Here is a 26,848-nt window from a genome sequence, read left to right as displayed (position 1 = left end):
CTGCTTAGGGACTCTCTCCCTCTCCCTCTGCCTCTCCCCCCCCCCCTTGCTCTCTCTTTCAAATAAATAAATAAATCTTTAAAAAAAAGCCTGTTGCTGGAGTGATGGGGGGTGGGAGGGATGGGGTGGCTGAGTGATAGACATTGGTGAGAGTATGTGCTATGGTGAGTGCTGTGAATTATGTAAGACTGTTGAATCACAGACCTGTACCTCTGAAACAAATAATACAGTATATGTTAAAAAACTAAAAAAGAAGAAGATAGCAGGAAGGGAAAAATGAAGGGGGGGTAAATCAGAGGGGGAGACGAACCATGAGAGACTATGGACTCTGAGAAACAAACTGAGGGTTCTAGAGGGGAGGGGGGTGGGGGGATGTGTTAGCCTGGTGATGGGTATTAAAGAGGGCACATATTGCATGGAGCACCAGGTGTTATACGCAAACAATGAATCATGGAACACTACATCAAAAACTAATGATGTAATGTATGGAGATTAACATAACATGATAAAAAAAAAAAAGAAAAAAAGCCTGATTATAGTTATATAATATATTTTGTATATAAAAGAAATATCTTCATTATTACCCTTGAAAAATGTATAAAGTAGTCCAATTCATCATTGGTCTTGTTGTTACCGCTCATAACCCACTCAGCCCAGTAGCTGACACCCTTATGCCCCTTCCAGACCCAGCCCTCCACTTGCTATCCTAGATGCCTACATACCTCCCTCTAAAATACATCCCATGCTCCTTTGCTTTGCAACCTAATAACCATCCTCAAAATATTTCCTTTCTGTCTCCCATTTCTTCAGGATTCCTAACTGCAACTAGCTAATCTAATAACTACTGTAAGATCAGAGACACTCAGTATTTATTGAATAAAGATTAATTAAAGTATTTATGGATTACTGTGGTAACATGTGAGTTTAAGGGAAGACTTCATTAAGAAACAGACTTTAATCCAAAGGGATGGAAAGGAGAAGAGGAGTAACCTTTGGCAAGTACTACTATGTACCTGGTACTGAGTTAGTCTCTTCAAATATGCTGCTTTATTTATTTATTTATTTTTTTAAAAAGATTTTATTTATCTTTTGACAGAGAGAGACACAGCGAGAGAGGAAACACAAGCAGGGGAAGAGGGAGAAGCAGGCTCCCCTCTGAGCCAGGAGCCCGATGCGGGACTCGATCCCAGGACCCTGAGATCATGACCTGAGCTGAAGGCAGACGCTTAACGACTGAGCCACCCAGGCGCCCCTGCTTTATTTTTTAAAATCATAAGAACAGACCTTTCACCATTTTACAGAAACACAAATGAAATCTTAATGAGTTAAGTCTCTTGCCAAAATATAGCAAGTAAGCGGCAAAGAGGAGAGTTAGACCCAGGTCTGAGTCCAAAGTCAGAACTTTTCTCATATCATATCACATCTTAAAAGAATGAGGAGTAGCTTTGGGACCATGGGGGAGCCCATGAAAGCACACAGGAGTAGAGACCTGGCATTGCTTTCTTTGAGGCAAACTTCACATTTTCCTTGATGCTACCTGGAAAACATAGTCCAGACATCATTTTTCCCAGAGACTACTTCATCCTATACTAACATGAATCACGATTTTTGTTTCAGCTCTCTTGAAGTCCTGTCTGAAATAGTGATCATCAAAATCACATATTTTAATGTTATTATTTTCAAGTGATATAGAAATTAGAAATAAACTAATCAAATGTTGCAGCCTAGAAATTCTACCTTAATGGTTTTAATCAGCATATTCAAATACTGGTTTAATTGTTATTGATTAAATCTCATCAGTAAATCAACTTCCCCTAATGATCCTATTTACCTATTTATTTGTTCACCCATTCTTTTATTTCATCAAGTTGAAATTTAATTTGCTATTGGTGTACATATTTTAAAATTTGAAAGAGTGAGATTTTACTCTATTGTTTATCAATAAGAACTTATTTGATGTAAATACATGGATCACCCATTGTAAGAAACTCATAAAGATAAGTATCAAGAAGTATTTTGCTTTCTTGCCTCTAAATTAACAACCAAAGTTAGGAGTATCTAACATGAAAAGTTCAACTGGTTTAACAGCAGCTAATTTTTTCTGATTATTTTTCTAAGAGTTTCACAGGTATTATCTCATTAGAGCCTCAAATTAAAAATAAATAAAACAATGTAAGAGGGGAAATAATATTATTATCCTTACTGATGAGGAGAGTCAGGCTTGAGGCTTTGTGTAAGGTTTGTAGAATCCAGGAAGAACATATTGCTCCATTGCCCTGCTCTTTTTTTTTTTTTTTTTTTAAGATTTTACTTATTTATTTGAGAAAGAGAGAAAGAAAAAGCAGGGGCTGGGAGAGTGGTAGCAGGGTATGGAGAGGGAGAGAATCTCTCAAGCAGACTCCGCGGAGCCTGACGCAGGGCTCCATCCCAGGACCCTGAGATCAGAACCAAAGCTGAAATCAGTCTGATGCTTAACCGACTGAGCCACCCAGGTGCCCCTCTACTGCCCTGTTCTTAACTGACCAGAGTTCAACAGGCATGATCTATTGGAGAGAATTTACTTCTAAACCAATTGTTCCCCTCGGCAGAGGAGGATTCTTTTCTCCTGAAGCCTTAATTGGTCAGGGAGCAAACATCTGCAGAAGGCATTTTGATATTTGATCTCTTGAACAAAAAGAAAAGATGGGGTTCTCAGGTAGAAAAGTAACCTGAATTTTTAAAACTCAACACATTGAGGTTATCTTTCTCAAGCTACTCCCTGAGAACTACTTTCACATCTTCTGTAAGTCTTTCCATTACAGAATCCAGGAAGATTATTTACAATAAAAATTCATGGCAATTAAATGGAGGGGACTTTAGGAGAACTTAACTGCTTTTGGATCAAAGAACCCCTTGAGAATCTGGTTAAAGTTATGGACTCCAACCAGAAAATGCACTGTACTCTTACTTGTCAGATTTCCTTGAAGTTTCCAGCTTCATAAGATACTGGGAACACAAGAAGTCTTTTCCATTCTAGATACTATTTAAGAGAAAGAGTTTTGAACAAGACATTTTAGAAGATGCCTCTTCCACATAATTTGAACATAAAACAAGTTCCTGCTGTCTCAAACCACAATTATGAGTCAAGAAAGAAAGAGACATCTTCAACTTTGACAGTTTTATACCCATGAAGTTAACATGTAGAGATTTTACAGCCTGGAAATGTGTTATGTGCTATGAAACACTTTTCCAAAATTTCCTTTCTTGGTTAAAAGATAAATAGTCTTTAGTATCTCTTAACAAAAAAAGAGAGAGTTGTGAAGTATTTGCAGTGGCAAGATCGTCCCATTTCATTTTATAGCATTTCCGATGAAATGAATTTCATCTCTGAGATACGGGAAGTTTGTAAAGCAACAACTTGTGGGTTTTTTTGTTTTTTGTTTTTTGTTTTTGCAGTTGAAATAGATTCACTTTTGTAATCGCAATCTTTCAGAAAATAAGATGCTTAAGCAGCACTTACCTCATCAGAACCAGATCCAAAAATCAGCAAGTCAAAAGGAATTGCTGCAACCATGTCGATCAGGAACCAGCCTTTGAAGTAGTGTATTGCTATTTTGGCCGGATCACTTACCACTTCTTCATTCTGATTTACATATGTTGTTCTGAAGTTTATGAGAATATCTATGATGAACATAATATCCACAATCAAGTCCACCACATTCAATGGGCTACAAGAATAGCCACATTCTCGTCTTTTCTGTTCTTCTCTGTCATTGAGGAGAAAGGCTGCAGAGTAGGGCGTGAAAATAGCAGTGTATATGACCAAGAGCAGAATAAGCCAATCCCAGACTGCCTTGAAGGGGCTGTAGTGCAATATTGTAAACTTGTTGATGCGTGGGGTCTGCAGTTTATATTCTGGCAGGACATCTGCTCCTAAAGAGAGAACCTGATCAAAAAAAGAAAATCGCACACTACATAAAAATGTCATTATCTGATCTTCTAACCTACAGAAATATTAAGGTAATTATACATCAAAATCTATTAGGCAGGATGCATATAACTGTGAAGGATGTATGAAAAACACATAGTTTAAAGGACCTGATATAAACACCCTTTCTGCAGTATATTTGACCCCAGAAAACTCCACTGGTATTTCTTGATAAACATGATTTTCACTGAAAAGTAAAGAATATTGTCACCGAGAAAGCAAGGAGTGGTTACTGGTTCTTTTGGAACATACTACTACTCAGAAATAAAAATACATGGCTGTTTTTAGAAAATCATAAAATCAGGCTGATACATGAGTAATTCAGTTTTCAAACCTCAGAAAGGATTGTCTGTAATGAACAGAAGCAGCCTACTTGGATCTGTGTTCATATTAAATTTACATATATTTAATTTATAATTAAACCTTGATAAATTAAACCCAACTCATTCAAATCTTTAATTACAATTTTCCCACCTGCAATCTGTTTTTAACATTAGAAAAAAGGCACACGAGACTAAAATAAACACAAAGGAGTCTTTTTCCTAAAAAGTTGAGAGAATATTTTCTATTCTGGGACAAATGTACTTTCACCCAAACTCCTCCATCACATTTAGAGAATCAGAAAGAGAGAATGGTGCAAAGAGATGTTCAGAATATCGGTCTGGAAATGTTGCAAGATTATTAGCACCAATGGGCACTTAAGCCCTGAGATTTATTCTACATGATAAGACATTGGTAGACTAAAATAGTTCATCTTGTAGAATCTTAGTTTATCTGAAAAAATTAGAACTAAACTTGAATCACATCCCAGTAGAAAAGTTCATGAGTTGGTAACTTTAGACTAAGTTTCAAGAACCAAGTTCAAAGCAAAAAGGTTATCTCGTTACCGAAAAATGTAATTAGTCTTAATATAGGGGTTTACAAAAATGAAAATTTTTTGATGCCTCCACAAATTGCACCTAGAGACATATTTTAAGGGAGCAGGGGGTTATATATACTCTTATATTATGAATATCCCATGTATATGCAATGTCTCTCAGAGTTAATTTCACTGAATAAATTTTTAGGCTAGATTCTCCTAAATACCGCTAATATATTATCAACTTTGCAGCAAGAACCTCAGACAATCCCCTACTGGTTAGTCAAAGAGTGTTATTTCTCTGTTCTTGGTAATTCTATCCCTGTAGGTTTTAACTTGATTATAACAATATCATAGGCAAATTTCAATTTTTAATCTTATTTTCATTGTCATATCTCATACCTTTTTTCACATATGAGCTACCATTCTTATCTTAAAAAGAACTTGAGAAGTTTAATAACAACCACAAATGAGGTACAGCATGATTTTTAAATATAACAGTTCAGTTAAAATAGACAAAGGTGCTTTAAGGTAACAGCTAAACTGATTTAATTTGAATTGAAAAAATAATAATAATACAGAACCTAGCCATTTTTTTTTCAGTCCAGAGTAAATTTGAATAGGAAACATGGCTTTATTTTAAGCTATTATGAGAAAGGACAGGAATTATTAGTAAAAAAAGAAATCTGGAAAATAAAGTGATTTCATTGTTTCTGAAATACTGAAAATTTTCAGAATCCAAGGTCTCAATCTTTATCTCTAACTCTAAAGAGGAATAATGTTTGGAAAGTCTGTCAGTTGATTACTGCAGACTGTTAGAACTCCAATCTTGTTATGCTCAGTACAGAAAATTAGCCCATAATATTTTGGTCTGGAAAGAATGGATCATCTCTTAAGGTGTTACCATGTAATATCCCTTTCTAAAAACAAAACAAAACAAAACAAACAAACAAAAAAACCAGGGAAGATTCAGAGTGTAGAAAGTAAAATCCGAAATCTTATTTTGCCTCTCAAAGTCATCTAAAATATGGACCCATTCTATTTTTCCAGTTCCTTCTCTCAGTAGATTCTTTTATGCACTCTGACAAAATTTGGCTAAAATCTTTGAACTACTGAGATATTTCCAAATCCCTAAATTCACAAATTTCTCTCATAAAGAAAGGGTATGTAATTATCCAAAGAGAACAACAACAACAAAAAAAGTCATTCTTAAAGAGAGGGATATTTGTCTGAGTTTGCTCCCTGCTTAAGTGACATGCCCCTGATACCAACTTCCCACATATGGCAGTTTGAATGCCTGTTTTAGCAGAGGTCTAAGTTAGAATGCATTCAGCACCATTGAGCATCCCCTGAGAAGTGAAAACTGTGGATGGAGCCCTTTCCATCCCACATATGCAAGCATTCCTGTAACAGAGGACCGCTGTGCTAAGAGCTGGAAACTGAAAAATTGGAAACATACTGTCCCTGAAATTGCAGTTTATGGTCTACTGGGAGAAAAAGACGTGCAAAGGGAAGCCCTGATGAGGTCCATCCATTCCTGGGTTGGTGGTGGTGCTGATGAAGGGGGTAGTCTCCATAGAGGCTTTTCAGGGAAAGATGTCACTTGAACTGAGACTTTGAGTGGGGGGAAAGAAAAGAATGCAGCTGGGGGATGAGGAAACTGGAAACGGAAGACTGTTACAGGCAGAGGGAACAGAATGAACAAAGGTAGGGAGGCATGAAATAATGTGTCGTGTGTTGAGGAATTATAAGCCGCCTTGTGCTGCTGGTGGACAAAATGCATTTGCAGTAATTGGTATGGTACCAAATTATATGGTACACGTTCTTTTGACTTCTGCATGGGTATGCCTATGTTTTATCATTCAATTCTCTCATGAATTTTACTAGCCAATGATTTCAAAACTTTTATTTATATAGCATACTTCAGCACCATGAGGTCTCATTATCAATCCAAATGTGGTCATGGGCACCGAAGTCAGGTAGCCCTCTACTATTAAGTGATTATCTTACTGAGTCAGAAGATTATTTTGTTTTGAGTTTTCACCAACATACACAGGTTTTTTTTTTTTTTTTTTTTAAGATTTTATTTATTTATTTGACAGAGAGAGACACAGCGAGAGAGGGAACAGAAGCAGGGGGAGTGGGAGAGGGAGAAGCAGGCTTCCCGCAGAGCAGGGAGCCCGATGCGGGGCTCGATCCCAGGACCCTGAGATCACGACCTGAGCCGAAGGCAGACGCTTAACGACTGAGCCACCCAGGCGCCCCCATACACAGGTTTTTAAGATCTTCTGGGAGAACTTATGGTCCTTTGAGAATATTCTTTTCTGTGAATATTGTTTTAAGAATTGTTAAAGGTTACCAGGCAGAGAAGGCAAGGTGACCAAGTTTAGTTTTAGATAAATGCATCTGGCAATGGAAAGCAGGAGAACCCTGAGGGGGCAGGATCAGAGGCTTAGAGATAAATTAGGACTTTGGTACTAAGAAAGATAGATAAATGAAGAGAGATCAGGAAAGCCTGTATTAAGGGGAGGTGGCCGAGACTAAAAAGAGGGATACATTTGGGAAATAAACGCATCTCAAGATAAGAATGAGAAATAAGGAAATATTTGTTTTTTTGTGGTTTCAATAATGAGTTTTATTAGAGCCAATCATGGTAATACAAATCTATGAAGGCTCACCCATTTGTAGAATAAGGGAAAGAGCCCTAGACTTTAAATGTGAAGATCTGGGTTTAAACCAATTTTTCTGGTAAGTAATTTAATCTCACTGGATCTGGGTTTTTTTGTTTTGTTTTTTCATCTGTGTGATGGAGACAGAATCTTTGCTCAAATCCCCTATCTATACAGAGCAACCATGTCACATTAAATAGTTTCTGTAGTAGTATCTGATAAAATGGGAAATACCTACATAAAGTAATTTCATTATTATTTAGAATTCTAGGGTTACTCATTTAATTCTTGATTTAAACAAACCAACTATAACCAAAACATTTATGAGCCAATTGGAGAAAGTTGAACACTGACTGGACATTGATAATATTAAGGAAATGTTCAGTTATCTATTCACTGGAATAAACTAAAACAAGACATTGTGGTTTAAAATAACAGTCATTTTATTATTCATGATTCTATGGACAAGAAATTTAGGCTGAACCCAGTTGGGCTATTCTTCTGCTCCACACAGTGTAAATTGGGGTCACTCAGATGTTTGGCTGGTGGCTGCACTTGTGTAGAGAATCTGGAAAGTCTTCACCGATATGTCTAGTACCTTGGTGGGGAAAGTTTAAGGCTGGCCTCATGCAATACGCTGGAACAATTGGGTCTCTCCCTTTCTCTGACTCTAGATAAATATAATCTAAAGATACATATCTATATCTATTTATCTATGTATAGAGAGAGTTTTTATATATATAATTTTTATAAAAACTGTGTTACATATAGAGTTATATATAGAGATATATAATATAAAGACTGTGTATACATATGTGTGTATATATATATGTATATACAGAGAGAGAGAGATGTATGTATATATACATACAGAGATACAGTTTCTATAAAAACTATATATAATTTCTCTATACAGTCCCTTTTTGTGGTACTTTTCTATATGGTCTCTTCAGCAGGATAGTAAGATGTCCATGTGGTAGCTCAGTACTCCTAAGGGAGAAGTAGAAATGTCCAGTCTTCTTAAAGTCAAGGCCTGGGAATAGTATGGGATCATTTTTTCCATATTCTATTGACCATCTTGGAGACAAGCTATCACAGGAATTATTGACAATTGTTTTTAGGTGTGATGCTATTGTGGCTTTTTTAGATAGTATTTACTTTTTAGGGGTACACAGTGAAATATTTATGAATAAAGTGCTATAGCTTTTAGGGTAACTGTGGGGCGTGCATTCCAAGGCCCCTAGTGGATGCCTGAAACTACAAATGATACTGAATCCAATATATATTATATTTCTCCCTATACATACACACCTATGATAAAGTTTAACTGATAAATTAGGCACAGTAAGAGATTAACAACAGTAACAATAAAATAGAACCATTATAACCATGTGCTGTAATAAAAGTTATGTAAATGTGGGGTCTCTCTCTCTCTCTCTCAAAATATCTTATTGTAATGTACTGACCCTTCTTCTTGTAATATGTGGGATAATAAAATGTCTATGTGATGAGATGAAGTGAGGTGAACGACACAGGTATTGTGACATAATGTTAGGCTACCATTGAGCTTTGGATGATAGTCAGACAGATGATCATCTGCTTTCAAACCATGGTTGACCATGGGTAACTGAAACTGCAGAAAGCAAGGCTGCAGATAATGGGGGACTATTGTAATCCAGGGTGAGAGAATGGAAGGTAGAGAGAAAGTCTGGTTTTTTGCAGCAACATTAGTTGTGTGTTGACTTTTACTAAAACTGGGAGATGGGCATATAGTATTTCCTATTTTTAAAACATGTTTGTATTTTTTCACAATAAAAAACAGTAATTTTAGAATTTCAGCCAGAAAGGCCTAAGATCAATTGAGGATGTAATTTCCTAATGGAAAAAAAGAACTGGGTCTACACACATCACAAGGGCTCACTCCTATCAGAGTTCCTTGTTGGATAAGCTTGGATTACTGTTTCTACAACAGAATGTTTAATTTGCTCTCTGCACATCTCATTCATATTATGTTGGTCTTCATTCAGCCATACAGACTAAACACAATGCCGACTTTGTCGGCCTTGACGTGTTTGCCTTTAAAGTCCCGACAAATCGGTGGCTCAGACAAATCATGTTACAAGAAGATAGTCGAAAAAGCTAAGTCTGCAAATGCTTATTCCTCAGAGTATACTTGGCTGCATTGCTCATTAAGTTAGATTAAAACACAGCCACTTCTCAGAGACTCACTAGGTTAGACCTCTTATTGAAGTACTTTTGCTTTATTAAAGTTTCATATTCAGACTTCAAGTTTTCATTCTGGATTGACATATGTATGCTTTTTCATTTTTCCTCCATAAAACTACCACTAAATGCAATGTTTATGTCGGTTAATATCATTTTAGTAAATATTTGCATTATGTACTCCTTTTATAATCCATTTCCCGGAAATAATTGATCTCTCTTGAGGAATCAAAAGGTTTCATTTCTTTTTTATTAAAAAAACAGGACAATAAGAATTATTTCATTAATTGTATTCTCTTTTTTCCTTCTTGCCTAAAACTATGAGTTTAAGGGGTGCCTGGGTGGCTCAGTCGGTTAAGCGTCTGCCTTTGGCTCAGGTCATGATCCCAGGGTCCTGGGATCGAGTCCCACTGCCCCTTCCCCCCTGCTCATACTCTTGCTTGCTCTCTCTCTCTTTCTCTCTCTCAAATGAATAAATAAAAAATCTTAAAAAAAAAACAAAAAAAACTATGAGTTTAAAATTTCAGTACAATTATTTCTATTTCCCTTCACATTGTTTTAGTTGTTCTATTTCCATTTCAATGATCTAAATGCATGTATCTTTTATAATGTCACTTTATGCTTCTTTGGAAATATGGTAAATGTATAAATTATAAGTCATAAGTAAGTTAATATTAATCATGAAAGTGCTTTAGAGCCGTTATGTTGGAAATGAAATATTAGACAGGCAAATATCTGTTTTAAAAATGTGAATAGGATTCTGAGGCACCAGTGATGAAAAGGAGAAAGGCTGCTACACAATTCATTAAGTTTCCTTACAAGAGCCAACTTCTCCCACACATTTGAGAAATAACATACTTTAGAAAGATAAAACATGATTAATTGAACTATTATAAGGATTTTCTTTTAAGAGTGCAAGAAAAAAGAAGGAAAAAAACAACAACAAACCCTCGCTCTATAAAAAAGGGGAACTCCGTGCTCTCCAGAAAGACACTCCTATTTTCTTTTTCCTCAAACCACCAATTAAATGTACAGTTTAACACAGACTAAAATATGGTTTTCTTTATCAAATCCAGTTTTTCATCTTGCTAACACACTGCTATTTGTTTAACCTGTAACAGTTAAGTGTTATATAAAACCAAAATCTTTATACAAAACAACACTATTTATTCAATGAAGATCTACTGCGAAAATTTTGTGTGAACACCAGGATTAATAACTACTCTTCTCTTTTGAAAAGTGCAATAGGGAGCGATTAAGCTTTCCAAAAGATTATCCCGTACTTTTGGCAGCCGTTAAACGCCATGCTGAGGTGTTGGTAGAGAATGCTCATCTGTTATTTATCCTTTACTCAGGACTTGCAGTTAACTAATAGGCTAGCTATATTTTTATCTATCAGGAAAAGTAGTCAGTAACAAAATGAATCAGATAGGTCATTTAGCATCAGAAAAGATTTAAATTCCCCTGGCTTTTCAGCAGATGATTTAAGAAGTCCAGCAAAATCTGAGTAATTTTCATGAAAACAGGCAGTCCCACTGATAATTACCCAAATATTTAAAATAAAAGATGAAAAAGAGTCACCCAACAAGTGAAATCTGTCACTTAGGAAGGTTTTTATGTAAATAAAATATTAAAATTAGGTAGTAGAATCACTGCAGCTGTCCATATTCAAATAATTTTCTTTTTTTTTTCAAATAATTTTCTAAGGCTTAGGTTAAAGTAGGCATTGTATCATTTATGCATGTGTGCATGTGTGTGTGTGTGTGTGTGTGTGTGTTGGACTGAGTCAGATGATAGTACGATTTTGTAAAAATCGGAGTCATGTGCGTACACCTAAGTGTTAGGTTTAGTGTTTTGTTTTGTATGTAGTATATATGCTAATAATACAAAAACTATCTGCTGCTCAAAATATGTGTGACTCAGAATATGAGAGAACTGGGTTAGATAATATCTTAAACATTTATAATATTCATAAATTACTGTAAACACATGTATATTAAAAATTACAGGTTCTTCCAAGGCCATAAACTCTGAACTTTCATGCCAATGGCCACCTGGGCATGGGCCTCAGTTTTGGCTCCTCACCCCTTGCCAGGCTAATCCGGGAGCTTGTGAGAGCACCTCGCTGCCGATACCAGATGCTCTCTGGCTTACGTTTGCTTCCTTGCCTCCTCTCTCCTCTTTCCTTTCTCATGGCGACTGCACACATGCACTCTTCTCTCCATTTCCTTTATCTTTATTTTTAAATGGATCTAAATTTAAGGCGAAGGAGCATGTAGCACACTAGTTTGCGAGTAAGCTTTTCACAAATGTTTTTCAAAAGCGCAGATAACTAAGAAGCAGGCTTAGAGATGGGAGAGGGGAATAAAGGGTTTAGCTAGGCTACTTGGAGGTAGACGTGCCAGGCGCCAATAGCAGAAGATGCCTGGCAGAAAGAAAGTCTGGGATGGCACCCCGGAGGAGGTTGGAGCTCAAAATTTCATCCTGTCCAGGCAGGATAAAATTCTGGAAAGTAGATTCATTTGCCAAGAAAATATACAAAGAGAGAGAATACACTGGGAATAACTAAAATGTGGGATAGAGAAAAAAGGCATAGCCACTACTCCTGGGCTTATAATAGGACCTGGAATGTATACATAGTACACCAAAGAGTAGTTGAGGGGGCCTGTCTGTAGCTTAAAACAGAAGAAAAAAGAGATGATGGAGATAACAATATGGAAAATGCATGAGAGAAAGGATTATGATAGAAACAGCTGCTGTGCACCAAAATGTGTTGTTTTCCCTTCCATGGAATAGAGTTGTTGCTGCTAGAATGTGTCTGCTTGGCCCAAAACTACATTATCCAGTCCTGTTTGAATCTAGGTATGGCCATGTGTCTGACGAGTAGCACTTCTTGGCCGAAGCTTTGAAGAAGCAGGTGTGTCTTTTCCTGCTCTCTCTTTTTCCTTCCTCTTGGTAAGCACAGATGCTTCTAAGGCCTCAAGTCCTTAAATCCAGTGGGGGTGGTAGAGCCTTCAAATATAAGAAACTTGTCACCAAATTACCAAGAGAAGGAAAATCCCTCATTGCCCAGGAATACCAGCTTCGGCTATTGCTTGAGCATGAAATATAATATTAGATAACCACAGTAATGTGGGGGTTTATTAGTTCTGGCAGCCAGCATTACCTTAATACTTGGATCTTTTCTTTGGAATATGCTGCATAAGATAACACTGGCTCTGGAGAGAGAATGACTGCTCATTTTATTAATGCTTTGTCTTTAAGAAAGAGGACAGTTAATACTGAATATCTTTTATGTTAGTTGCCAGGCTCAGTACTGAATTAGAGCATTCAATTCTCTCAACAGCTCTTTTAGATAAGCATAATTATCTCCATTTTTATAGGCTAAGAAACTGACTCAGAGACTGAATAACTTACCTGAGTTCTCAGAGCCAACTAAAGTATTATCAACCATAATATTCCCTAACTTTACTGAATGCCTATTATTTACTGAAAATTATATGGGCATTATCCCATTTAAATGTCACAATTATAGGTATTTATTGTGGACTGAATTGTGTCCACCCCCCCCCCCCCCCCCAAAAGACACTCTCAAGTCCTAACCCCTAGTACCCACGAATGTGACCTTATTTGGAAACTGGTCTTCTCAGATATAATCAAATTAAGGTGGGGTTACACTGGACTGAGACAGGTCCTAATCCAATGTAACTTGTATCTTTATAAGTGGAGGGAATAGATACAGAAAGAGATCCACAGGAAGAACATCGTGTGACAATGGAGGTAGAGATTGGAGTGATGTATCTATAAACCAAGGAACACCAAGACTGCCAACCACACAGAAGCTAAGAGAAAGGCATGGAACAGATTTTTCTCTAGAATCTTCTGAGAGAGAGAACGTTCTCCTACTGGCATCTTGATTTCACTTTGAGCCTTTATAACAGTAAGTGAAGAAATATCTGTTGTTTTAAGCTACCTAGTCAGTGGCAATTTGTATGACAGCCTAGAAAATGAAGACAGCGCTATTGTTTATTTCACTCTACAGATGTAAATTCCGAGGTTAGCTAACTTCCCAACGCTGTCTGGTTACATAGTGCCTGTCTTCTTACCTAAGCAGCATACCAATATTCAATTTATTTTTTCATGGGAATAAGGCCCATGTTTTCTCACCATAAATACTGTTTCCAGAAGAAGAAATTATTTCATATGGGTCTGTGTGAATGTTTTCATAGTTATCAAATGCTTTTAATAAAATCCTGATCACCTATGGCAAAATAGTAAATAAAGAGACTTATGTAGAACCACTTCTTGTCAAGAGTCTAAAGGCCACTTGTTTGGATAGACACACATGTGTAGAAAAAACAAATGGAAATGTTAAATGGCTATGATGGGCACCAAAATAAAACAAAGACAATTTCCATTAATTAGAAATTCATAATCTGTCAGATATTATTGAACAGACCAGACTCCGGACCGAAATAGCCCTGTTACATATCCCAGCTCTGCCATGGCCATTTAAAAAAATCTCCCTAAGTATCAGATTCCTTAGCAGCAAAATAGGACAGCAATACCTTCCTCACAGGCAACTGTGAAATAAGTAAGGTCACAAATGTATAAAGTTCCACAAATAATCCCTGTCTCACTCACCATAAACAACAAATAAGTATTTTCATTATAATTTTCAGTGTATTTATCTTGAAAAACTCAAAATTTAATTATAGATAACATTCAATGCCAATTACAGTTATTGACTGAATCCAGTTCTCTGATGTGACCCTTGGAGAAGTCAATTACGCAAAGATAGAGACAGCAGAGGACAGACAGATAGGCTCTTGATTATGTGTGTTTGCTGGTAAGATAACAATTTTTCTTTGTTTATGAACATCTCAATTATGCTATATATCAGTAAGATCACCTCTGAAATTCTGCAATTCTGTTATTTTTTTTAAACTGAACAGGTTGTTTTACCCTGTTACACTAAATCGGTGTGATTTTGCTGTGTATCATCTGTAGGTCAATGTTTAATATATTTTAAGGAAATAAATTGGAAACCCTCTCCACAAAAATTTCAGGATGATGGGGAAATACAAATGTGTGTGAGTAAGTGTATAAGTGTCTAGCACTGTGTATTATCCTGAGATGTACAGGTGGGCTTTTGTGAACTTCTTGAAATTATTTAAATAACATAAGATGTGTGGTGCTGTTTATTTCTCAGGGAATACGTGTTTATGTCTTTTATCAGATTTTCAAGCATCTAAGACCTACAAGTAGTTAAAAACCCTAACTTAAGGCATGAACTTTTATAGGTTTCTAAGTCTCTTAGCGCCACAAACACATTTATAATCATCAAGTGAAAGAAGGAGACACAGAGAGAGAGGCAAAAGAGTAAGAACAGGAAATGTTTAGAGAGAAAATGAAGCATAAAGTAAAGGTGGTGGCACTAATAGGAAATGTGCTCAAAGTTACAGTGACGACAAGGACGGCATCTTGCCTGAAGCACAGGTGAGCTCTTTCTCCATGATTGATAGAGATTTTCTGAGTTTACAGGGTGAATGATCTGTTAATTCTCAGGCCTGGGCTTTGCTTTAAAATAACTTGGCTTCAAGGGCAGTTTCTCATTCCTGCTAAATTTTCAAATGAGTAATGTCTTCCTGTCGAGGACTAAGTACATTCAGTTACTAAGCAGCTTTCGCAAGTGTGACATTCCTACCAAATTTGTAGTTGAGAGTCTTACTTCGATGGGCCATGTCTGAAGATTAAGTGGCACTATCCTGCTGCCTTGCTAGAACAGGCAGGGGCCGGGATGGGGCACTACCCTGCTGCTGCTGAAGCCTGCGAGTGAAGGCAGCTGCAGCACTCCCTTGCTCTCTGGCTGGAGCATTCTCCTGCTCCCAGCCTTAAGCCGGCAGGCTCACTCGGACAAAGCATTCACCTGCTGCATTCCTGAAGCCAATGGACCTACATAGTCAAGTTCTCCACTGCCTTTCTGAAGCCTGCAAGCATGCCTTGTCCCCTACACTCTACAGCCACCTTGCTAAAGCCAGCAGGTATGTGTGATCCACACAGGGGATGGCCCTTGATCTCACCTGGCCCTGGTGGCCAAAGGGGATGGTGTTCTTGAACTCCACAGGAACGCAACAATTGGAGAGACAATTCTTAGCAGGCCACCATCCCCAGGGCACTGCATAGACAACAGACCGAAAAACAACCCCAATCTTCCTATGAAAAAGGCCTATTTACTTAGGCTGGAACTTCAGCCTGAGAGACAGGCTTCAGGTTTCCCACACAGCTAAAAGTTAAGGAAATGCTGCCAAGGAACACAAATAGGGAGGCCTCACTACCACTTAACATGACCTCCCACAAAGGAGCTAATATACTTGTCTGGAGCCCCAACTTTTGCAACTATCACCCAGATCTCTTGGCCTGGAGGCTAGCAGGGATTATGATTACAGCCCCACAGGACCGTATATATTCACATACTTCAAAAGCTGCTATCTGAGGGTCGGGCTTCTAATCAGCCTGAAACTAGTGCTAAATGAGATTCTTCCCCTTGGATCACAGGTGTTGGAACACCCTCAACAATGGGGACATATCAAGAATAAATTGAGCAGTTTAGACAACTGCAAAGGTTTGAGACACAAGAGCTAGGGAAAGTTTGAATGAGAAGTTTCATTACCTACACAAAGCAACTCCTTCAATACTGAGAAAGGTAGCTGTTTTGCCTAATACATAGAAACAAACACAGAGAGTACAGCAAAGTGAGGACACAGAGAAATATGCTCCAAACAAAAGAACGAGATAAAACCTCAGGAAAAGATCTTAATGATATGAAGATAAGTAATCTACCTGATAAAGAATTCAAAGTAGTGGTCATAAAGATGCTCAGCAAACTCAGGAAAAGAATGGGTAACACAGTGAGAACTTCAACAAAGTGATAGAAAATACAAGAAAGTACAAAACAGAAGTCACTAGATAAAGAATGCAATAACTGAACTAAAAAATACAGTAAAGATGGTCAACAATAGAATGGATGAAGCAGATACAGAGGTAAGTGAGCTGGAAAAAGAAGAAATGAAACTTACCCAGACAGAGCAGGAAAAAGAAAAAGAATTTTTAAAAATGAAGATAATAAGGGACCTATAGGACAACATCAAGCAAAATAACATTCACATTATAAGGGTCCAAGAAGAAGAGAGAGATAAGACATAAAAATAAACAAATGGGACTACATCAAACTAAAAAGCTTCTGCAGAGCAAAGGAAACCATCAACAGAATGAAAGAGCAATCTACTGAAAGGGAAGAGATACTGCAAATCATATATGCAATAAGGGGTTAATATCCAAAATATATAAAGAACTCATACAACTGAATCACAAAAAAATGTGATTGAAAAATGGGCAGAGAATCTGAATAGACATCTTCCCAAGCAAGACACACAGATAGGCAACAGGCACATAAAAAGATGCTTAGCTTCACTAGTCATCAGGGAATGCAAATCAAAACCACAATGAGATATCACCTTACACTTGTTAGAATGGCTAGTATCAAAAGGCAAGAAATAACAAGTGTTGGTGAGTATGTGAAGAAAAGGGAACCCTCATGCACAACTGGTGGGAATGAAAATCGGTGCAGCTACTGTGGAAAACAATATGGGGTGTCCTCAAAAAATTAAAAATAGAACTATGATCTAGCAATTCCACTTCTGGGTATTTAGCAATTCCACTACTGGGTATTTATTCAAAGAAAATGAAAATACTGATTCCAAAAGATATATGTACCCCTATAGTCATTGTAGCATTATTTACAATAGGCAAGCTATGGAAGCAACCTAAGTGTCCATTAATGGATGAATGGATAAAGAAGATGTGGTGTATCTATACGGTGGAATATTTCTCAGCTATAGAAAAAAAAATATTTCCATTTGTGACAAATGGATGAACCTGAGGGTTTACGCTAAGTGAAATAAGTCAAACACAAAGACAAAAAGCACAAGATTTCACTTATATGCAGAATCTAAAAAACAACCAACCAACAAAACAAAACAAAACCCAGACCACATATACAGAGAACAGACTGGGCGTTGCCAGTGGGAAAGGGGGTGGGGTGGCAAAATGGGGGAAGGGTATCAAGAAGTATGAACTTGCAGTTATAAAGTAAGTCATGGGGATGTAATAGACAACATGGAGACTATAGTCAATAATATTGTATTAACTTTATAAAGTGACTGATGGTGACTGGATTTACTGTGGTGATTATTTTTTCACAATGTATACAAATGTCCAATCACTATGTTGTACATCTGAAATTAATAGAATATTGTATGTCAAGTATAATTCAATTGAAAAAAGAAAAACACCTTGTCCTCATGGACCTTACCTCCCGAGAAAGTTTCAAAAATAGTAAAATATTAGCCTGGAAAATGGACATTGTAAAAATGGGTAACTTGTAGTTTTCACAGAAACATTTAAAAAATAAGACCCCCTTGGGGTACCTGGGTGGCTCAGTCAGTTAAGTATCAGAAACTTGGTTTTGGCTCAGGCCATGGTCTCAGGGTCATGGGATCAAGCCCCATGTCCGGTTCTGTGCTCAGCACAGAGTCTGCTTGAGATTCTCTCCCTCTCCCCCTCTCTCCCCCTTCCCCTGCTCATGCATGGGGGCATTCTCTCTCTCTCTCAAATAAATAAATAAATAAATAAATAAATAAATAAATAAATAAATAAAAATCTTAAAAAAAATAAGACCCCTAAGTAGGTCATGTAGGTCTCTTCTGTACAAATATTAAATAATATTGAAGGAAATCTTACTTTTACTGTTAAGAGTACTTCTTGGTATACTAATCAGGCATATTTTACATAATTACAACTAGTAAATGCACAAATTTACTATGAGTTTACAAAGCTTTGGGTCTAAAGTATAAAACAACACACTTTGCTTTAATATCTTCAAGAATAAAAAATTTTAGGCAAATAGCACTTTCCTTTTTACACCAAGAATAAAATCAATTTTTAAAAATATAACTGCTATTAACGCTAAGTTATAAGGTTATAAACCATTGTTTTAAAGGTTTTTTTTTTCAGTAAAGATCTGACAAAAAAAGGACTACGTATGGTAGTCAATCTAAATTTAGAATGGTTTGGTGTTAAGAGAGAAAATTTTTTCTAAGTTGGACTGTTGTTTAATAGAACATTCTTAAATTTAGATTAAATTTTTTTTCAAGACAGAACTATGGCATTCTTACATATTTAAAAGACTTGATGTAGAAGCATAATTTTGTAGCAGGGATTCATTATCTTCCTATTTTTGTGCATCTTCTTGCAGGGATAACTTCTCAGGAAATAATTTATCTTGATTCTAAGTGGTCCTGAATTCCATTTTGCCTGATATTATACTTTATATCTCATTAGAGACTCTTTTTCTTTTACATAAAAAAAAAAACCCTTATAAGATTTTTGACTTCTAACCATGTCTCCGGGGGGAGGCATGAATCTGATAATGCCTGTCTGAAACAAAAAGTATTATGCATGTGACACAGAACAAACGAAAATCAAGCCAGTTTATGCCTCCTGATGATAAGTATCACTTTCTCTACCACCTCAATCCTAACAAATGTGTAATAATATGATTATGTTCATGCTTCACTCTCCTCGATTTCTTTATTCTTGCAGTTTTTACATCTCATTGGTAGATAAAATAAATGCCAGTTTTTTTTTCAAATACAGCTAAAACTGTTACATTTATTCTCTTATTTGAGTCATGCATGAATAGTAAAAGATGCATATTACATCCTTTGAGACCTTTTGTCAAATTTTACATGATACGCAGAATCAATGTTCTTTAACATAACTCATTTCATAAATAACCCTTCTTAGTAATTTTGCCTTATTGATAAACTTAAACTTCTAATATATAGAATAAGCAATGGATTCCATTCTATACTGGAATCTAAATCAGTGCTTCCCCAACTCTTGGATTTTATAGTCTGATAAAATTAAAAAGAATTGGGGTACATAACAGGGTTGCCAAGTTTTTATTTAATCAATTGCAAATGTGAGGAAAAGCAACTTTCTTTATCACCAACATTTCATAAAATTATGTTAATATAAAGCCAAACTTAGATAAAAGGCAATTATTTTAAGCAAGTAAATTCAGCTTTATGAAAACTTTGGTATACTGTTTCATCTTTCTCATTTTGTTGTGGGCAGTATAAAATTCGTATCAGCAAGCATTGCTCTGCAGGCCAGAGTTTAGAAAAATTATCATGCAAATTATCTCAATTAGAAAATACTTGGGTTGAATCCAGTGATCTCTAAAATCCTTTCCAGCCCTACATATTCTGTTTCTGATTGTTACTGCACTTTTTGTACTGTAAATTACTCTGCTAGTCAAGAGTGGTTACTGTGTGGTGATATTAAATTCAAACTCTATCATGAAAGGGAAGATTTCCAATATATGAATACAATTTTTAAGCATAAACTGTATCCTGTACACTTAATAGATAGGCAATTGCTGTGGTAGGGCAGGACTTCATAGAGGCAGGCCACTGAGTGCTAAGCTTTCTGTTCAAGTGTATTTTGTGTTAATCCAAATGTCCTAAAGTGAAACCTGCCTCAGATTACTCATTTTCGTCACAAGCTTATTATTTTGTGCAGGGACTATTCAGTTAGTCTTGCTGAGTAATGGTGTGCACTGTATTCCTGTTGAGGATATAGGCAGGAGCTGACTACCAATTAGCTATGTATATTAATATTATACATTGACCTCCAAATCCACTAAGTACCACACATATATACACTCTGCTATGCAGTCATGCATCTCTTTCTTTTTCATCTTTTTTCTATGCATTTTCAAGTAGCTATGGATCCAGAGGAGTCATCTATTTTCCTAGATGATAGACTGGCCACCATTCAATTATTTTTCAAATCCATCTTCAATATTTGCTTTTATAGAATGTTCCTTTGAACTAGACTCAACCTCTGAAGGTAATCAGACTTTACCCAGCACTGCAAGAAATCAAACTTAACATCTCATTAGTGTGCTGTCTTATCTCTCTCTGTTTAATTGAATGCATCTATTTCCTTGCCACTATAAGTTCAGTCGTTAGGGGTTAAGCTTATAACTGTGCTGCAAATGAGTGTATAAACATGGCGCACGTGTGTGTATGTGTGTTGATGTTGGTATGTTGGCCAGAGTCTGAAAATAGCAAGAGAGGGACACTACAGGTTCCATGTGGCAGAGAGCTTTTGCCTGGCAATATTGCTTCATGGCAGAAAACTTAGAATACATCAAAACCACATTTCTGTGATTTACTATACATGCCGTATATAGCCATTTGAATAGTATTACCTCATGGTGACTAGTTTGGGTTCCTCATTCAATTTGAGGACTGGAAATGGGCATTAAGTAATTGTTGCTCAGCTAAAATACTCAAAGTTACCTAATTTCCAGAAAATTTGGAACAATTTAACTGGGCATTAACATTATAAATAAGTGGTGGAATGAAGAGAGGTGATTCCAATATATTAAGTATCTAATAGAGTAACAGTGAATGACTTTAAAGGGAGAAAGAATCACTTACAAATGAAGAGATGTGTTGTTCTATCAACTTTTGTTCATGTCTGTTCTTGAGGAAAAGAAGTGGATTACCGTGACCAGCATATCATTTCCAGATAATTCTGTATGACTCCAGGATGGATTTTAATTCCTTCCTATGACAGTGGAGGCTTTGTTCTGGAAATTCACAAGATATTAAAAGAAAAACAATATAGCCTAAAGGATCCTGTGCTGACTGAGGACTAGAAAGCTATGTAAATTGCCCGTCTTTAGGGAAGACTAGTCAGCAGAAATCATTGTCACAGAAAAGCTGGAAGTGATTCTTTGACTGAAGGTTGTGAAATCAGTATGTCAATCGAACTTTAAATGTAATCTACCATGTTTGATCAACTGGTGGACTTGTACCTTTACATGCCAAGAACCGACTCTGTCACCTGCTCATGTATATTGCTGCCCACGCCTCTTGGTCCTCCCCATCTTGGAACAGCCACCCTGGTAGTGGTAGGCTCAGGAGTGGCTCCACTTAAATGCATCTGGTTATGGATCTTGGCAACTATTTACCTTAAGTTGGAGGAGTCTGTTTACTGGGCACCTGATACAGTCCAAGTACCAATTAGAGAAGAAAAATTCAGCAGCAACCTCAAAGCATTAAAATAATTGGGACATCAAAATATAAATAAAAATGCCAATATGATCTGACCTTATGCCTTTGTACTAAGGAATATAAAGCTGTTATGCCAATACAACTAAAAGCTGTACATTATCTAGTTTGTAGTTAGCTATTCCAAATTATGCAAGATTAACAACAAAATGTTTTGGCAGAAGAATTTAATGTCCTATTTATATATCTTGGAGAGGCTACATATTCTTTATTATAATGTCTTTGGGAAAAGTTGAGGTGGCATGTTATGGCTAAATACTCTTATGATATTTTATTTCATGGTAAAAAAGTAAACTCTTATAGACTCAAACAAGAAAACACATTTGAGAGCAAAATAATATTTTAATGTGATAGCTAAAATTTCAGGAAACGTTGAGCAATGACTACTTTGATCTTTTACCAAAGTGCTGCCAGAAGTGGTCCCTGCCCTTAGATTGTTCTTGAAATGACCTGGAGAATGAACATGCAAACTAATAATATTCGTAATATCTGCCAAGAGCCAGGTAAGCAGATTCTAGCAACTGTTGTGGGACCATCTAGGAATGCTTGACAAAGGTGCTATTTGAGTAAATCTTAAAGGGCAACTGGGATTTTTTTTTTTTTTCAGTTGGAAATGAGATGCTTTACAGGAAGAGGCCACAACACTAGTAAAGCTTGGAGACATGCTCATCAAGACCATTCAGTGGGACAAGGCTATGGTCTTCAAGTCTTTCTATGTGTAAGGACTGCCTAGGAAGCTTGTCAAAAGGCTGATTTCCTCTCCTCTGCTTTCTGAGTCTAGGTGAGGTTCAGAAGTCTGAATTTCAACAAACATCTAGAGTGACTCCAAAGCAGTTCTTGTGTCTATATTTGTGTGTTTGCAGATGTGTGTATTTGTGTGTGGGGCTTATGTTTGTGTGTGTGTTTAGTATATGTGTGTGTGTGTGTGTGTGTGTGTGTGTGTGTTTGAGAGTAGGCAAAGGAAGAAGGGGACATAGAGAGGGTGTGGATGGAGAGGGCTGTGGGGAGTAGATTGTGTGGAGATTCAAATGCCTAGTTGAAGAGTTTGGCTTGTGAAGCAGTGCAGTTATTACAAAGTTGTAGACTTCAAAATCCCAAATAACAGGAAGGCAGTGAAAGAGATACTGGATTTCATCCAATTGTGTGTTAAGAGCTGCAAGTGAAGAGAAACATGTTCTTTGATCTAAACAAAGAACAGCAGTTCGTGCAGCAGTCTCTTCAAAGCCATAGTTGAAATATTCTTATGGAACAAGGACCTGTGGGTGAAGGGATGAATAAGTGAGGGTGGGAAGTAGTATTAAGAAATGGAGAAGAAGGGGGTGCCTGGGTGGCTCAGTCAGTTAAGCGTCTGCCTTCGGCTCAGGTCATGATCCCAGGGTCCTAGGATCGAGCCCCCCAGCAGCTTCTCCCTCTCCTCCCCACTCGTGCTCTCTCTTGATATCTCTGTCTCTCGCTCTCAAATAAATAAATAAAATCTCTTTTAAAAAAAGAAATGGAGAAGGAGGAAAGAAAGTGCATCAGAAATCTCTCAAATCGCTCATTTATTAAATCATTCCACCCCATGTACTGGGGATCTACTCTGTGCCAGTCACTGAGCGAGGCTCTGTAGATGTAGAAATAAGATTCATTCTCTCTCTTGAGGAGTTCACATTTCCATAGGGCCATAGAGAAATACACAGACAATGACAATACAGTGTGATAAGCACCATAATGAGTTAGGCATGTGAACTGAGGGACTACAAGATGCCACCTTGCCCAGAAGCTGTGTGTGTGTGTGTGTGTGTGTGTGTGTGTGTGTGTGTGTGTGAAGGTTTCTGGAGAAAAACTGAACTCCTGCATTGAGTATTTAAGCATAAATGAAAGTTCTTCAGGTAAAGGAGAATGGGAACAGGCTTTCCAAGCAAAGAAAACAGCCTTATAAGAGGTCAAAATGGCCTCCTCACCATAGGTTGGCTTAGTTGTTTGTGTGATATGTTGTGAAAAGGCCTCAGATAAGTGGGGAAGTTATAATAACAACTTATCCTTATTGAGGTCTTACTATGTGTTAACCACTGACCACAGCTGCACAAGAACTTTCTTATTTAATCCTCACAATAATCCTATAAAGTAGGTATCATTATTGTCTCAGGTTTCGATGATGAAATTGAAGCCCAGTGAGGTCAATAAACTTGCCCAAGGGCATAAACTGATAAATTGTGGAGCCTGGCTTTACAGCCCATGACCTTAGAGACCGTCTGATGTTGGCTTCATGCACCATATATGAAGGATCTTGTATGCTACATTAAGAAGGTCTGACATTCTCTTAAGGACAATTAGCAGTTGTTAGATGACATATTCAGATTTGTAGCTTTTAAAGATCACTCCTCATAACAAGGGTAGTTTGACCAGAAGGGATCAAGATTAGGCTGTGACTCTAATTAGAGTGGTTGCTATAATTCCAGAGAGAAATGCTGAGGTCTTGGATTAACACAGTCTGTCAGTGTGGTAAACAGGCTCTGTGATAGCCCCTGATGATTTCTGCCTTCTGGTGTTCAATGTCCTTATGTAATCCCTTCGAGAGGAGTGTAGGCTGGACCTACTGACTTGCTTCTAATGAATAGAAAGTGGCGGATGTAGTGGGATGTCACTCTCAATATTAGGTTATAAAAAAAAGTGTGGCTTGGGGGTCCCACTTGTGCTCTCTCAGTCTCTCCTGGCCTGTTGCTCTGGAAGAAGCCAGCTGCCATGGTGTGAGGTCCATTCGGAGGCCTACATGAGTGAACTCAGGAGAGGATCTTCTGAGGTCAGTCATTAGCCTCAGGAGTAGGCTTGGAAGCAGATCCCTTCCTAGACTAGCCTTGAGATGATTTCATCTGTACTGTCACCTTCCTGCAGCCTTGTGAAGACCCTGAGCAGAGCCACCTAGCTAAGCCTCTCCTTGATTCCTGACCCACAAGAACTGAGATAATAAATGCTGCTTGTTTTCAGTCATGAAGATTTTGTAATTTGTTTCTCAGTAGCAGTTAACTAAAACGTCAGGAGTCATCATATAGACTGCAAGCCCCTGGAGACACCTGGTATAAATGTGGTAAGTTGACACTGTTTAATGATGCCATTTGTGTACAGAATACTATGTAGGAGGATTTTTCTGGGAGGATATTACTACCTCTAATTGACAGTAAAGCCCTGAGGAATTAAAGTTGCTTATAATAATGTTTTTGTCTACTTTTCCAACAAAATATATTTTTGGTATTTCTAGCATGATTTTGGAAGATCTGAGAGTGCACCCTCATGCTAACTCATATGGCATGAGGCCAGATAATGGGGCTTGAATTTCCAGCTTCCACTCAGATTGCCCCTTTCTCTGGATATTAAGCCAGTTCCTTATTCTCTGTCTGGGTGTGTAGAAGAAACCACAGTGTTACAATATAGTTCTTATAACACATAAAGTACACAGTCAAGTAAGTGACTGTTGTGATATACAACAAATGAATTTTGATAAAGATGAGATTATTATGTACTCTTATAGCTGAATTTCACGACTGTATAGGATATTTATAACCCTTAAATAACTGCCTTTCATTATGTATTCTTCCCCAAATAGTTGACAAACAAGAGGGCAAATTTAAAATGGAGTCCTTGAAGGCCCCCCCGCCCACCCATGATGTACACTTTCGCAGCCTTCTGAGTCATGAGCTGTGTGCATACAGTTGGCTCAGATGAGCTGGCACCTTCGAAACTGCAGCAGCTGCACAAAACAATTACCAGGCTCTGACTGAGAAAATTTCCCATGGGGGACAAAGAGCCAGCTGGGCATTGCTGGTGCTTGTCTGGTGGACGTTTGTTAGTTTGTATGAACACTGAAATTCCCAGGGCAGCAATCAATGGGTGAGATAATTCAGCAGAGAATACATTAACCCAGAAAACTGCAACTGGAGAAGACCCTTTTGAGGGGGAACTCTATGCTTTCAGCAAAACGAATTGGCAAGCCTTGTCCTGCCCATTTAGAACCTGGATGAAGCCCCTGGAGCTTGGCATCTCATTAAAGGCGTCTGGCACCCATTAATGAAATGCAATCTATCAATCCTCAGTTTTCTCAGTGTAACCTGCTGAAATAATGTCCTTAAACTTTTTGGTCAAAATTACACTGGAATTTTATACACAGAGCAAACGTCTGGTGCTAATCCTCTAAGGTATATTCATTATACCAAAGGCTGTACCAAAATATTAATATTTGCCTGGATTACTGTCAGATAAGAATACCTCAGAGCACCTTAATACATTCGGTGATTCAGAAAAACTCATTATCTTGAAACTATCATTTACCTTGTTATGAAGACAGAAGGTGAAATGAGGTGATTTTTATGGTAGATTTTATAATTTTAATGTAATATATATTTAAAATAAAGGTTGTAAATCTTAAACTAATGAAGGATGTTCTTACCAGTTCATTTCAAATTACTTCCATTTTGCTAACTTATATATAATTTACTCTGTATCTTTAAGATTATAGATTCATTAGTACATTTATTAATATATTTAAAAACACATTTAAATACAGCTAAGTCTTGAGATAATTGATCAGAGGTTAACCCCTATACTATCTGTAGTAAATGATAATGGCAGAAAACATTGTATGTCCTTTAGAAGAAAGAATATCTTTCCAGAGAATATTTGCAAATGTGAAGCCTCAGCAAGTAAGATTCTATTGTTACCTCTAGTTGAAACATAACTTCTCAGATGTTAAAAGTGGTTATGCATATAATTTAAGTTCCACATTTGTAATACAAGCTTTGGTCAGGAGCAGAAGATGCATCCTTGAACATCTTTCATGTTTCCTTTACTTCAGGAGTTAGGAAATAGGACATCTGAGGCTTAGGCTAGCCACAGAAACTTTGTCATTCACAAGCAACAAGAAGAAGAAGAAAAAAAAAGAATGAAA

The 26,848-nt window shown here is 37.1% G+C and overlaps 1 protein-coding gene across 5 annotated transcripts in view; it reads right to left on the bottom strand.

Moving 5' to 3' along the window:
• Positions 1-26,848, bottom strand: part of KCNH7 (potassium voltage-gated channel subfamily H member 7) — a 477,325-nt gene that overhangs the window by 70,151 nt on the left and 380,326 nt on the right. For all 5 annotated transcript variants that reach the window (XM_032409337.1, XM_032409301.1, XM_032409310.1 and 2 more), the window contains one exon: positions 3,500-3,925. In XM_032409337.1, the coding sequence (XP_032265228.1) occupies positions 3,500-3,925 (426 nt within the window). The remainder of the gene's footprint in view (positions 1-3,499; positions 3,926-26,848) is intronic.

Source organism: Phoca vitulina, unplaced genomic scaffold (genome assembly GCF_004348235.1).
Source record: "Phoca vitulina isolate PV1807 unplaced genomic scaffold, GSC_HSeal_1.0 scaffold1, whole genome shotgun sequence".
NCBI classification, from domain to species: domain Eukaryota; kingdom Metazoa; phylum Chordata; class Mammalia; order Carnivora; family Phocidae; genus Phoca; species Phoca vitulina.
Note: the sequence above shows the minus strand (reverse complement) of the source record. Positions and strands in the feature narration are given on the sequence as shown.